Consider the following 14,190-nt stretch of genomic DNA (forward strand, 5'->3'; position numbering starts at 1 on the left):
AATTCATCTCAAGCTTGATATACTTTAGACCTGTAAGATGATAATGTGACTATATCGCTGGAGCATAGTTGGGAAGAGAAAGTCTATTGTTGCAGGGTTGTGTAAGTCACAAAGAGAACATAGCGGGATACATGGGTGTTGTGTACACGCATGATGTGTAATTACATACATTTAGGTAGTCCTTGCCTGTATAGATTGACTGTGTATGATCTAAGAAAGAGCTTATGTCTATCTATATTCACTCAGAAGTTGTGGCTGCTGAAACAAATTGGATAAATGTCGTTGCTTCATGGTTCATATAAAGCATTGGATTGGGCATTTGCATCTCGGTAGCCGCCCAACCAGCCCCTCACATTTACATTGCTTGACCTCAGCTTTGATCCCACCCCGCATCAGTTCAGGTACAATCCTTAATGGTTGACTGTCTTCCTCCTGACATCATCTGTTGATACTGGCAAAAATATCTGTCTAGCTTATTATAAGCTTCTGTCTTTGATCTGTCTATATAATTGGTTGCTGGGCCAACATCAGCCTATCATGCCTTCATCGCCCCGGTTCAAACGCCAGCGAGATCCCCGAACACCAAAATCACAGAAGATGCGTCTACCAAAAGGCCGTTATAGTGATGGTCATTGGTGGTGTAAGTTTCTAATTCTTTACGACCTTCGACCCAGATAATAACATCCGCATAGGTAATTGTGAGCCTCGTCAAAAGGCTACACTCCGTGAAGTCAAAAAGACAGGGCCAAACAACGGGAAGCTCTATTGGAAATGCGATACCTGCAACTTCTTTATCTGGAGAGATGAGGCTCAAATGCGCGAGACCGGCTTGAGGACCCCCCGAAAAGGCGATGAATCTGCCAGGTCTGCACCTCCTACCATGACCCAGCAATCTCTTGTGACGTATGGCTATCAAGTCACTCCAAGCCGGCGCCAGAGTGACGAAGATTCTGTTTACAGCGCGGAATCTGTTGAAGACTCGAGTCCCGACACCCCTATGCCAAAGTCTGCTAGGAACCGAACCCAAGCTTCGAGTCCTCCAAAGTCATCTGTGGTACCATCAGTAGTTGTTGAAACTCCAAGTCGTGGACCGGCCAAGAGACGCCGGGACATTTTTGAAGAGGATGAAGGAGAGTTCAGCGATTTAGGGTCAGACGAGGAGCGTGAGATGGCTGATATTGCGGACAAGAGTGCCGAGAAGGGTGCCCAGCAACGATACACTACGCCCAGCGCTTCGCGCTCTACCGATGCCATTTCTGGGTTGCCAACTCCCTCTGTTTCACGCACCTTGTTTCCCACCAGCGAGTCTAAGAGGCAAAAGCAGGTCTCGTTTGACGAGACACCCTCACGGCATACTGGTACCATGTCATCCGCTACCGTTCCGGCAGACACAACACCGTTGAAAACACCATCCAGACAGCAAGGGCTTATTCCAAGCAGCCCTTTTGAGACAGACTACGACGTGATGGATGAGGTCATGGGCCTTTTGCGAGGTAAAAAGGTTGACTCAAAGACCCTGTCATCTGTGCAGAACATTCTGACCACTGCCGCACGCCGCACCAAGGGTATCATGCTAGGACGTGATACCGCCCGGGCAAGTCTCAAGGCCAAAGATGAAAAGATTGCGACACTACAAGAGCGAATTGTGGCATTGGAGAATCGCGAAAAGATGCACAGAAAACAGATGACAGACATCAAAGCCAATTTGATGAAAATGTACGACGACAACTGATTGTGCAAGTTTGTGAGGAACAGGAATTGGCGATAGCCAGGACACGACAATAACATGGGCGTTGGACTCTGGTAGTGACAGTTAGATATACCCTTTTGAGCGATTGAGTTGAGTTAAAATGGAATTAGATGGGTAAGGTAGGTTTCTTATGAGAATTGGAGAAGGTTTGTATCAGTGGTAGCTGGAAATAGTAATATTGCCAAAGGAATACTTTGTAGATACAGCATAATCATGAGTTTTCTATTACTGTTCTAGACGCAAGGTCTGAGTCTTTTATAAGCTTGAATATTAGTAGTTTTCTTAGTCTAAACACTTAGGGGTCCGACTCCAGGACAGCTTCCCCGAAGCACAATGTATGTTCAATTCATGCCTTAGAAGCTGGGTCCCAACCGTTCGGCGAGGGCCTTTTCGGTGTTGGCATAGACCTCGTCAGGTTCAGGAGTAGCATCAAGCTTCAGAACCTTGCCAACCTCCTCAAAGCGGTCGACGACAGGCATACTGGTCTCGATAAAGGTGCGGAATCGCTTGCGAATACTCTCGGCGTTATCGTCCTCGCGGCCACTGGTCTTGCCACGCTCAAGAAGGCGGGACTCCATAACAGCTTCGGGGCAGTCGAAGAAGAGGACAAGCTTGGCGGGGCAAACAGTCTCCTCGAACTTGACAGCCTGGTCCATCTTGCGAGGGAAACCATCGATGAGGAAGCGGCCCTTCTGCGAGCCTGTCTCCTTGAGGACAGCGGACATGGCGTTCTCGAGGAGAGCAATAGTCACCTCCATGGGAACGATGAGGCCGTTGCGGATATAGTCCTTGATGAGATCGCCGTACTGGGAACCGGGTCTCTCCTGCTCAGCGCGCAGCAAATCACCGGCCGAAAGGTGGGTGAAGCCGTGCTCAGAAACGAGCTTGGAGCATTGGGTACCCTTACCGGCACCAGGGCCGCCGAGAACGAAGATGACGGTTACATCTTCAGGGTTGAAGGTTGGAGTTGACTTTTCGGGCGCGGGGATTTGTCCAGCGGACTCGGGTGTATCTTGAGGAATGACAGGCATGATTAGGGAGGTATGTCTAGAGAGGGAGGGGTTAAAGTTAGTTGAAGGTAGAGCTATCATGGATGAGGGGAATAACATACCTTTTTTTCGTCTGGTTGTATATTGTCAACGTGGTATCATCTAGGTTGATTCTTATGGCAGAAATAAACAAGGAAAAGAAGCTTGATGCTCAATACTCAGTTGGAGATCGAGTTGATGCGATGCCGCCAAGACAGGGTGTCCTGGACCCCTTGCCTTTGACAGGCGGTGTCCAAAGATGACTCAAGCCTGAGGCATCCATGATGTGAGTCCACTTTACAAGCTCTTGATCAACGTCTTATCAGATCGACAAGGACATGACAATACGACGAATCACATTCATACCTACTCCCCAGATAAGGTAGTTACAATCCTATAAAGTGAAATGCGAATGCCTGTATTTTGCTGTTCTCTCTCGTAATAACATAGCCTTGTCAACTCATCCGAGAGTATCTGATATCGATCTGGCTTGAATCAGGAACATCAACCAAAGACATTTCCATCCTTCCACAGACAATCCTTGCTGTATGCATGTTCTCTCAAATCACATGCATGGGTTTCGTTCCCGAAGTACAATACTGACCATGCATTCTGGCCTTGACCCAACTTTGCCTTCCTGGCAGCCGCACCAGAAATGATCAACGACACTTTGCTCCAAAATCGCATGACCTCGTACTTCGCACTTCGCACTTCGCTACCGTATGCCCCGATATTCCTCATGAGAGATGTACCGTCACCATGGGCTGGCAGATCTCCCGGGCTTGATCGAAGTGACGGCCATCGGCGTTTCCGATCTTTCTAAGTCGGGGTGAGATTTCAACATCCACGGTTTTGACTCCGCCTGTCTCTCCCGTGGAGTAACGGATCTCGACGTCATCCCAGCCCCAATCACACTGTAGCCAGTTGGTGAGGTAGAATGCTCTGGATCTCAGAAATTTATCGTTCAGTTCAACTGCTTTGCGAACAATACTCATAAGACGCTTCTGAGGATTTGTCTTGGGTTTCATTTCTTCAGGGTCCATGAAGATTTTGAGAGTCAACGCCATCTCTTCGGCAATGCTCTTGGCCTCTTCGCGGTTGTGTTCATCGAAACACTTGGACATCACATGGGCTTGGCTGGACTTGAATGTACTCAGTTGCGTCATGTCCTCAAAGTCAATTTCTGGGAAATTGTCAGTATAAGATAGAGAGATGGAAATGCAAACGGATGATCTAAACACACCAGAGATTTCCAAACAGTAGCGATGGAAAGAATTCCCCGCGGGACCTCCCCAGGTAGCCTTTCCGGCCTGGAAGATGTCATCGACGAGATGCTTCCAAATGTAGCGCTGGAAATGGAAAGGAGCCGTGTGGATGTTCTTCTTTTGGTGCTTCTTGAGTGCTTCGACGTCTCTCATGTTCGCTCCCCGAGGCGCGGAGTCTCGGTAAGGTTGCTTGGTGAGGACCTGAGATACAAAGTTGCGAATATCAAACGCGATTCCCTTCCATTCAGTTTCAACATCACAGTCCATCAGCTTGAACGACGAGGGGGCGATGCGGTCCTGCCTCAAGGTGGCGATGAAATGATTCTTCTCTGATATGCGTCTCTTGAGCTCCTCGTTTTCTTTGCGTAGGCCTTGGTCATCTGTAGGATGGGTGAGGTCCTTCTCGCACGTGTTAGCCGCCTGGGCCTCCTGCAACGCCTGCTTGATTGAAGCAAGGTTTTTCTGGTCCTCGTTGCGATCCGCTGCATTCTTCTTGATGCGACTCTCCAGAGAACTGATGCATTTGTGCATAGCCTCAATCTCAGGGATGCTGCTGAAGGCTGGCTGTGGTGTGACGCTGGCCTGCGAGAGCGCTGGAGTCATGGCTTGAATGGACTTGTTAGTCTTGATCCTTATCATGCGTGACTTCTTGGTGGGAGATTCGCTCTCAGCTTCGGGACTATTTCTTTTCTTGGGAGAAGTTGACCGGTTTAGCGTCTCCATAGATGAAGGCATAGATGAAGCAATGCTCTGCGCTGAGATGACTGTGATAGAATCGGGGCTAAAGCCGACACTGGAGTTGTTGTTATCAGCACGTAGAAATCCTTCTGAAGACGAGATTCGGGGCTTGAAACGCAGGTCATCATCCTCAGAGTCGAGCTCTTTCATGTTCTTTGTAGGAGCTGCAGCTCGAGAAGGGCGTTCCCGTCTCTCAGGGCTGGAAAGGAACGTCATCGCGTTTTCAGTTGTCGTTGTTACTCAAGGAGATGAAGAGTATAGTATGAAGAAGAGAAAGAATTTTGTTTAGGGGGGGGCAATGCTGAGGTGCAGAGGTGAAGAGGGGTGGAGATTGTAGGCAGTGTTGAACAAAAGGATAGCATGGAGCTGGCAATGATGGGAACTGATGAACAGCCAAACGGCCGTTTGGCAGTGCCAAGAACTGGAAATGGAATCAAACAATAGTCCACTCGGCTGAGCAAACAAGAATACATTCAAGTGGCCAATGAAAAACAGCATGCAACTGTTTGCAAACAATAGAATAGGGAAGCGATGCAGTGAATGCCTAGACGACTGATTCCTAGATGCATGTGCAACCGGACGTGATGCAGAAAAGAGTAAGGTGCTTTAAATTGACAGGAGTATGCTCCTCCATGAATTATAATATTCACCTTAATTTTGGTAGTAGAGGCCTTTGGTGTAGATTATACTGGCACCAAATATTGCATTCTTGCTCAACGGCCTCAAATTTCTGCTTGAACTATGGCATCTCGCCCAAGACGCCTCCGAATTCGCCATACAAGATTCCACTTAAACATATATTGCTTCTACTGACACCATTTGTCTTGTTTTAATGGCAATATCGGGTTGATTCGGTCAAATGCCGACTCGTGAATGAACGTACACAAAAACCGGGGAGACGGGCAATAATTTGTGTATAATGATTAATTCAGGAAAACCACATGCATAATAGTGTTCATATGCGATATTTTCAAGATATATAGAGCTAAACGTAAGGCACTATTGCTAAAGCCGCTGCTCTTTCTTTTTTGTTGTTTGATCGTGTATCGCCAGCGATATAAAGCTACCGTGCTTTGGTAGACACTCTCACATGTATCCTAGTGGGTAGCAAAAAAGTTGGCCTCTCAAGTCTTAGGGTATAGAAATAAGTAGTCTAAGAATCATAGTCTCAGTGGCATAAACTATCCTAATAATTTTGTCTCTTATGCTCATACCGGTCAATTTTTCTGATACCCTGAGGGCATCTTCTTGAGCATATCGAGGACCTACTGCACAGTAGCTGAGTAGTAAAGGAAACATCAATTACAGACAGCACTTAAGGAAGACTACTTGCGTTTAACTTTGAGGCCGAATCGTTAAATAGAGGCAGTTATGGATTTCATTTTGTCTCCTAAATGGACTTGCAACCCGGTCTTGTTGTGAGATGCTCGGCAAGTACGATTAGCGATACAGCACGCTTCCCTTACCCCAGTAACCATCGCCACCATATAAGTTGGCTTACTGATGATCAACGCCGATGCTTTCTGATATCAAATCTTATGCTCCAATGTTCGGTTCCATGTAACGAATCAACAACCGAAATCAATTGCTGGTTGTCCGCAAGCGGCAGGTTGTCACGTGTGGCTTTTGTTGACGACAGCCATCTTCCCCAGACCCAGTAAGAATACAAAACATAGGCCGGGAGCAAGCGTGTTTTACACGAGAATATTGATCGCAAATTGCTCCGCCTTAATTTCCACCAGCCACCGACGGGGCAGCCGTTATACCGACGATATGTTGGCCTAAGATTTAGAGAAACCCGCTGAAGATACAAGCGTGAGGGTTTGCTATGGATTAGGGCAAAGCAAGTATTAGTTAACAGTCTGTAACACATGTATTTATAGACATGCATCAGAAAGAAGGAGGACGAACGCGTGTGTCTCAAGTAGAGCCAATCCAGTCTGAGCATGCATCCTGGAATGGGAACTTATCCCAGTCCACTGGATCCGTAGAGCCCAACACCCATGCGGCCTGCGTAGTCCTTCATTGGTCAAGCCGTAGAACTGCCGGCCGCTTTCATCCCCGGGCCGTTCTGCACTGGCTTCATCCCATTGACAGGGCGAAATTTGGGGGCTTTTACTCCTTGCCAGGGTTGGACAGAGCCTCTAGCTAAGCTTCTGCACACTGAACCTTTAGCGGGGATAACCGATGCGCACCACAGCATCGGCACTGATTGGGCGACGGCCGAAGCCATGTCTTCTAGAACGACCACTATCAAAATTACGAGACTGGCTAGACTGTCTTTCCCCTTTACCCTTGCTGCACCCACTCCGACTCAACCAGCGCCTCTTGTCTTGACTCGGGACTTTTCATTCCTCCATCCTCTCTTTTATTCTTCTATAATCAATCACATTAGCATTCGCATAATTTGCATTGCACTGCACGGCGACATACATCAATCAGTTGGCTATATAGTGTCGATTTCTGCTTGCATATACCCTCTCGAATGAACCCGCCATTGTCCACGTAAACCTTGTCGTCTTCGCCTCGAATCCCATCGCGTCGAATCCCCTTCAACAACCACCGCTTTATTGCGTCCGAATCGATCACTTGAACTTGGATAAACAAACGACAGAATGGCAGATGGACTCGTAGGATGGGTCATGGAGATGACGGCCTGGGTGGCCCCCTTCTTTATCGTCATGTCGCCCATTCTCTCATACGCCGACCAGATCGTCTCCATGTACCGAGCAAAGACCAGTGCAGGCTTCTCTCTTGACATTCCTCTTATTATGCTGGTCGCGTCTTTTCTAAGGTTTGTTCTCCTCCACTCAACACCATTTGTGGACTGCGACTAATCCGTGTTTCCCGAATACAGAATATTTTACTGGCCCCAAGCCCAATACGATACGAGCTTACTCCTTCAATCCCTATTGATGGTTGTCGTTCAAGTCGCTCTCCTCAAGGTCGCTCTCGACTTCCGACCTCCTCCACCCACTAAAGGCGGTGACGCTGGTCTGCCTTTTGCCGGCGCCGACGACAGCTTGATGGGATTTCAGCGCCCCTATAACTTCTGGCAATGGCGATCTCCCCGGCGGTATGTATTGCGTCACTGATATTATTAGGATCCTGGGCTAATCAAATGCAGATACTGGCAAGCTATTATGTATTTTGCCGCTGCTCTCGTTGTTCTTGAGCTTCTCCTTTCCCAGATGCCTGGGCTTTATGCAGTATATGCCAATGCCATTGGATGCATTGGGCTCGGCGTCGAAGCGACACTACCTATTCCTCAGATCTTGATTAATGCACGAACCAAATCGTCCAAGGGTCTACGATTATCAGTCTTGGCTGCTTGGATTGGTGGTGACACCATGAAGCTATTCTGGTTCTTCACATCAAAGTCAGAGATCCCCTGGTCTTTCAAGATCTCGGGTATGTTCCAGGCGTCATGCGACTTCTTCCTCGGTTTCCAATATCTGATCTACAACACCAACACCGCGGAGGAGTCACAAATCAAAGAGCACCCCATGGTTGAGTGGGAGGCACCCAAGGCAACGACGCGAAGCCACAGCCGAAGCCTCACCCCTACACGACGACCCGCTCCATTTGTTGTCGCGCAAGAGGTCAAATAGACTATCTGCTATCGAATGTTGAACGATCTAATGAAGGTGATGTCGAATCTAATGCGTCGGTTTGATTACGAGCTGCTGCGATGACAAATCGTCGGGAGATTCTGTTTGGAAATGGGAAGAACGAAGCGACCCCTGGAAGAGATGGAATGAGAGACGATATAAGCGATGATATGCGAACGGCTCTGAGTGTGTCAGGAATCGATTCCAAGCGATGATCGAAGGCATATCGAAGTGCGACAGCAATTCCACATGTCTTCTTTGTCTCTCGACTTGTTTAAGTCCCCCACCAATTACGCAATCTTAGAGCGATTGCCGGGTCTTGGCTTCAGTCCAGATCCTGGTCCCTTTTGGTCTCGGCTCGTTTCTGAAACAGGCACACAAAAGTCTCACCACCAGCATCAGCCACAGTACAGTACCGTTCCATTGTCGTTAGGATCTGTTAGTAGGGCACATATTTGGACAGTATATTGAGCATCCAGATGCGCATCTAGAGGATTGCCATCTATGAAATGATATAGAACATAGACTAATAATACCATAACATCATTATTTAAATTCTCTCGACCTATTATCTTTCGGTTTATCCCGGTATGTTAGTTTATTGAGGTTTTATATGTGTGGCCTTATGTCTTCCACTATCTATACTTCACTATACCATTAAGACAGTTCTGTTAGCCTGCACCCTCCCTGTCTTTGTTGTTATAACCTCCAAACGCCAACTTATTCAGGAGATTGATAATTATTATTTAATTTTACCATATAATTTCTGGGTAGCACAAATCTAGTTACTACCCTCTTTGAGCAATCGTATTGCCCTGAACTTATCGAGTCTGTCTTGTGTAACACTTTTGCTGTATTGCACTGGAGAACTCGACTGACCCACCACCACGACGAAGTTTCCTGACAGACAAGACTCGCAAGTCAACAAACATCAAAACTGATATTATCCGACGCATTATCTCTTGGGGTTTATCAAAGATCGAATTTTTAGACAAATTCGGCCTGCTGTTCTGTTCAATTGTTCTATTGCCTTCATCTTCCAGACTTTATTTGGTCGTCTTTGTCCTCCTTGGCGATTGCATACAGTCGGCCCAGCAACACACCTCAAATCACACCAGAAATAGGTGCATCTACTACTTCTCCTGTATAGTCACAGTAGAGCAACTCATCTAGATGATAGTTGGAATTTCTATCCATCTCTCAACTCTTTATTTCTTAGGATATTTAGTTTTACTGCCTCTCGTCAGTGAATCATCCATCAACTCATCTACACATATCACCTCCCACTCTCTCTAGCATTCATTTCATCTCCTTCGCCTTCACATTTCGCACATCTCATCACTTCCTCTCAGCGCAAACCACCGCGCATATCTTCTTCACCTTTCATTGCCTTTCCCTATTTAGGCAGTAGTATATCTTCAATTCACTTCAACAAACGTGCTTCTTCACCTTTCCTTTCCTCAACTTTTTCTTCTTTCATCTCTTCCTCAAGTCGAGGCTCAATTCTACTTTGCGCTTTCATCTCGGTATCGCAACATTCATTCTTTTCGCCTCCATCGTCGCGACGAGTAACGTCGCTTACGCACCGACTCAAAGTCATTCAGCACGAATTCCATTTCATTCTCTTTCTTTTGAGGTTAGTTTCATCTCCTACCTTTCCGTCGCATCTACTTTCCCCTCTTCCCCCCTCAGTATTATCGCATGGTCTTCATCAATCTCTACAACACTCCAACTGACAACATCTCAGACCAGATCTACATCCAAGATGGCCCCAGCATCAAACGCCAAGGCTAACTACAAGACCTACGAGGCTCAGGCCCGTATGGTCCGCGCTATCGTTGCTGCGCACCCTGATGTCAAGTGGAACTACAAGGGTAAGACTATCTTTCTTTATACTCATGCATCTTATTCTCCATTGTCCTTCTTCGCCTATGAATGTGCCTGGGGTTGACACTCCGCCCTCAGAAATCGCTGCCTGTTATGGCTCTGATATGACTGATCATGCCCTGAACCATCGTTTCCGAAAGGTTCGGGCTGCGACCAATATCATCAGCATTGCGCGTGCCCAGGGCTACGATATGAAGGACATGTCCACCGACGAGAACCTGCTCCCTTCTACCCAGCAAGGCATCGACAAGAACAGTAGGATCTCCGGCCTTGTCGTTTCCTCTCTGCGTCAACACTTGCTAACATCATTGCCTCATAGACATTGCCAAATACTTTGGGCAATCCACCACCGACGGAATTCAGTTCCAGTTCCGCACCATCAAGAAGGACGCCGAGGCTCTTCGTCAAACTGCCAACAATGGCGGTGATGTTGCCGGCTGCCTGAATCTCGGTACGGGCGCTGGTCCCAACACTCCGTCAAAGCCTACCCCCGCCCGGAGCCAAGTAAGCCGCTCAGGAAAGGGATCCAAGCGCAAGAGCTCCCTTCCAGTCCATCCTATCAAGCGCTCCGATTCGGATGACGAAGATGAGGATGACATGAACTTTGACGAGCTTGACTACACTCCGTCCAAGAGAACCAAGACCACTGGCCGTGGGGTCACTCCTCGCACAGCTGGCCGAAAAGCCGCTGCTACTATCGCCGAATCTTCGACCCAGTATCCAGACAGCGAGTCCCCCAACGAAGACGCACCCACTCCCACACCGGCCGCTGCTGGCCAGTTTACTTACGCTGGCCATGGCGGTCACGCCAGTCATGCTGGTCACCCTGCCGCCAGCGCCGCAACATTTGCTCCTGTTCCCGCAGTCTCAATCTTTGGCAACGTTGAACGCAAGCCTTCTATCCCGATTCCGACGCCGACTGCGACTGCCACCCCTGACAGTCTCAGTATCTTTATGTCTGGCCGATCAGAGTTCCCTGGCGCTTTTCTGGACGACAGCAACGTTCTCGAACCTCCTCCCGATGACGAACACTATTTCGACTGGGGCAATGGAGAGATCTAATGCCTGCAGTCCTAAATGTTTCTCTGGCAGATATTTACCAGTATTTTCGGCAAAGCCAGAAAAACTACGGTATGATCTTTAATCGAGGCTCTACAGAGTGTATTATACAGCCTATACAAAAGCTTTCATACGCAACGGCTTTATTTTGGTAGCAACAACAGCTAAACCAACTGTCGGCATTTAATGAACTCAATGCCCATCATAATCCCCTTTACCCCCAGCACACATACCCAATTTTGCAGCCCCCATTAGCTATATGGTTTCTTTCCTATTTGGCAAGTCTAGCTTTATCTAGTATCTTTCGACGGAACGTAAGGAAAGGGGAAAGAAAAGCGGACATAGGATTATATATCCTCTATAGCTAGTGAATGAATGCATCAAGTAATAAATACAATGCCCATAACTATATGTGTCTTCTGGATATTAGTCTGAGTTAAACTTTTCTTGACTCTTGATTCCTGGTTTATCTTGTACCTAATTCCCCCTTATATCTAGTAATCTTCTCTACACTTAATATCAAGATATATCTTACTGTTCCTTGATTCTTGAACCTCTTATTTCTTATAATTCAAATATGAGTATTTAAAATCCTATTCAATTTCAATTTTGACAGGTATATTTATACATTTCCAAACACTACCTAGACACCTTGCTTAACTTGACAGAACTTCCCATAGAGCATCCCTATTCACATAGTCATGATGAATTAGGTTAACAAGCCAATAGTCATCCTTGATGCCGTTCAAGAGCTTTTCACTCTCAGAACCCCGGCCGTATACCTTTGCCCACTCACCCCAGATTCCAAACGCCTCCTCGCACCAAGCTCGGAAACTGACCTCTTCGATAATTGTTGGCGTAATAATCTCTTTGCCTGGGAATACACCCCATGTTACGGCGTTTGTACTCGGGCTTGCCTCCGTCGAGCCGTCCACGTGACCGCCGATGTCCGACGAGACGTAGTCACCGCGGGCGTTGCTGGCGTAGAAGCACACATAGTCTTGCAGCTCCGAGGATACGAGCTTGGCCTTAAGAATTTCCCATTCGTTTGCCGGGATGAAGAATTCGACAAATGACTTCTGGAAGACGAAGCCGTTAGGCGGACCCCAACCAAAGGTGGCGTCGCTGGAGCGTAGACCGTTGACGGCGGGCTGCGACGCAACGGTCCACCAACCCTTGCCGTTCAGTTGCAGAAGGTGAGGTTTAATGGTTGAACTTTCTGCCCTAAGCTCCTCCTCGCTCCATGGAATAGCGGAGAGCTCTCCTTGAATGTGCTTGACAAACAGATCGTTAATGTCCTGCCGCGTCTTGGGGTAATCCCAAAGCTTGACGGCCTGGGTCACGGACATGTGCAGGCTCACGCCGTATCCATCAATTTCACCATATGCGGGTGAGCGAGCGTCACCAAAACGACCGTTGGGGAAGTCGTCCCATGTCGCCTCACGGCCCAACGCACCCTCACCTTCCGATATGGCCAATGTGTTGGCGCGTGTGTTGACGGCCTCGGCACGCCCACCGGCCTCTAGGCCTGTCGCTTCCCACTCGGGATATACTGCTGGCCTATCGCCGACAATAACATAATTGTGAGGGTCTGAAGCAACAGAAGAGTGCCTTCTGGACTGTCGAGAGCGTGAGTGGCTGCTTGAGCGCATGTTGCCATTGATCTGTAGCGCAGGGATGGCAAGTTCGTCAACTGCGACGACAGCTTCCTCATTCTCGGGGGGGTCAGGGATGAGGTTTGCTCGCTCCAGGATGAAGGACACTGCCTTCTCCAGGTTGAGCGTGTAAAAGTGGAAGCCCTTTGGACCCGGTGTCTTTGACTTGATATCCTTGATCTTGTCTATCAACTCGTTGACGATATCCACACCAACCATCTTTACCCGTTCATCATCACCCTTGACAGCGTCAAGACGTTCAAGAAGATGGTCAGGGATTTTGGCATGGCTCAGCTTGGTGGTTCGCTTAATCATCTGATAGCTCTGAATAGGCATCAGTCCAGGTATGATGGGAATGCCGTTGAAGGCACCGCTGGGGTGCTCTCTCAAAGTGGTTTCGAAATGTTCATATGCTTCAATATCGAAAAAGAGTTGGGTTTGTATGAAGTCAGCGCCGGCTTGAACTTTCTGGACAAGATAGGGGAGATCATGCTCCACGCTCTGTCCCAGAGGATGGCTCTCCTCGGCGTGGCCCTCGGGGTATGCTGCAACACCGATGCAGAAATAGTCACCATGGGTCTTTCGGATGTATCTAACCAAATCGACAGCCCAGTTGAAATCTTGGCCTCCATCGTCCTCTGAATCTTCGGCGTCGCGGTACTCTTCTCGTCTCGGGGGGTCGCCTCGCAGAGCCAAGATGTTTCTGATTCCCAGAGCCTTTGCATCTGAGAGGGCCTCATCAATCAACTTCTTGCTCATGTTTGTGCATGTCAAGTGTAGACAAGTTGTAAGTCCGACTTCTCTCTGGCACAACTCGGCCAGTTCAAGCGATTTCTGAGAGGTGCTGCCACCGGCTCCCCAAGTGACATTCACAAAAAGTGGTCGAAGTGCTCGTTCCATTCGGTGGAGACGGTCTCGTAGGTTGGAGAATCCCATGGCTGTCTTGGGAGGGAAGAACTCGAGAGAGAAGTAGGTGCCATCAGCCGGCAGAGCGGCGATGCGGTCGGTGATCTTGTCCATTGCGATGGACGAAAAGGTTCCTGTCGATAGTGTATGGGGTATTTATTCGTGGTATGTGAGTAGAATCCAAGGCGCAATGTCGAATATTTCCAGTAAGGTTATCACCAACTCGCTGATTGACTGAGTTGGAGAGAGGAAGTTTGTTTGCGAAATCGGAAACGGCTGAACAATTTAGTT

General features: G+C 48.1%; 6 protein-coding genes across 6 annotated transcripts; 3 read left to right on the plus strand and 3 right to left on the minus strand.

Moving 5' to 3' along the window:
* Positions 1-537: 537 nt before the first annotated feature.
* On the plus strand, positions 538-1,732 carry FGSG_07123 (uncharacterized protein; the record flags this gene model as incomplete). The annotated part of the gene is made up of 2 exons (XM_011328527.1): positions 538-640; positions 675-1,732. The coding sequence occupies 2 exons, from the start codon at positions 538-540 to the stop codon at positions 1,730-1,732; spliced, it is 1,161 nt and encodes a 386-aa protein (XP_011326829.1).
* A 371-nt stretch (positions 1,733-2,103) lies between these two features.
* On the minus strand, positions 2,104-3,061 carry FGSG_13064 (uridylate kinase; the record flags this gene model as incomplete). The annotated part of the gene is made up of 2 exons (XM_011328528.1): positions 2,104-2,797; positions 2,958-3,061. 2 exons carry the CDS (start codon positions 3,059-3,061, stop codon positions 2,104-2,106), a joined length of 798 nt encoding a protein of 265 aa, XP_011326830.1.
* Positions 3,062-3,515: 454 nt separating this feature from the next.
* Positions 3,516-4,997, minus strand: FGSG_13065 (uncharacterized protein; the record flags this gene model as incomplete). Its single annotated transcript, XM_011328529.1, has 2 exons — positions 3,516-3,961; positions 4,022-4,997. The coding sequence occupies 2 exons, from the start codon at positions 4,995-4,997 to the stop codon at positions 3,516-3,518; spliced, it is 1,422 nt and encodes a 473-aa protein (XP_011326831.1).
* Positions 4,998-7,396: 2,399 nt separating this feature from the next.
* On the plus strand, positions 7,397-8,392 carry FGSG_07125 (uncharacterized protein; the record flags this gene model as incomplete). The annotated part of the gene is made up of 3 exons (XM_011328530.1): positions 7,397-7,575; positions 7,639-7,857; positions 7,909-8,392. The coding sequence occupies 3 exons, from the start codon at positions 7,397-7,399 to the stop codon at positions 8,390-8,392; spliced, it is 882 nt and encodes a 293-aa protein (XP_011326832.1).
* A 1,765-nt stretch (positions 8,393-10,157) lies between these two features.
* On the plus strand, positions 10,158-11,341 carry FGSG_07126 (uncharacterized protein; the record flags this gene model as incomplete). Its single annotated transcript, XM_011328531.1, has 3 exons — positions 10,158-10,266; positions 10,358-10,534; positions 10,599-11,341. 3 exons carry the CDS (start codon positions 10,158-10,160, stop codon positions 11,339-11,341), a joined length of 1,029 nt encoding a protein of 342 aa, XP_011326833.1.
* Positions 11,342-11,994: 653 nt separating this feature from the next.
* On the minus strand, positions 11,995-14,013 carry FGSG_07127 (uncharacterized protein; the record flags this gene model as incomplete). Its single annotated transcript, XM_011328532.1, has 1 exon — positions 11,995-14,013. The coding sequence occupies one exon, from the start codon at positions 14,011-14,013 to the stop codon at positions 11,995-11,997; it is 2,019 nt and encodes a 672-aa protein (XP_011326834.1).
* Positions 14,014-14,190: the final 177 nt, after the last annotated feature.

This window comes from Fusarium graminearum, chromosome 4 (assembly GCF_000240135.3).
Source record: "Fusarium graminearum PH-1 chromosome 4, whole genome shotgun sequence".
In the NCBI taxonomy this organism is placed as follows: domain Eukaryota; kingdom Fungi; phylum Ascomycota; class Sordariomycetes; order Hypocreales; family Nectriaceae; genus Fusarium; species Fusarium graminearum.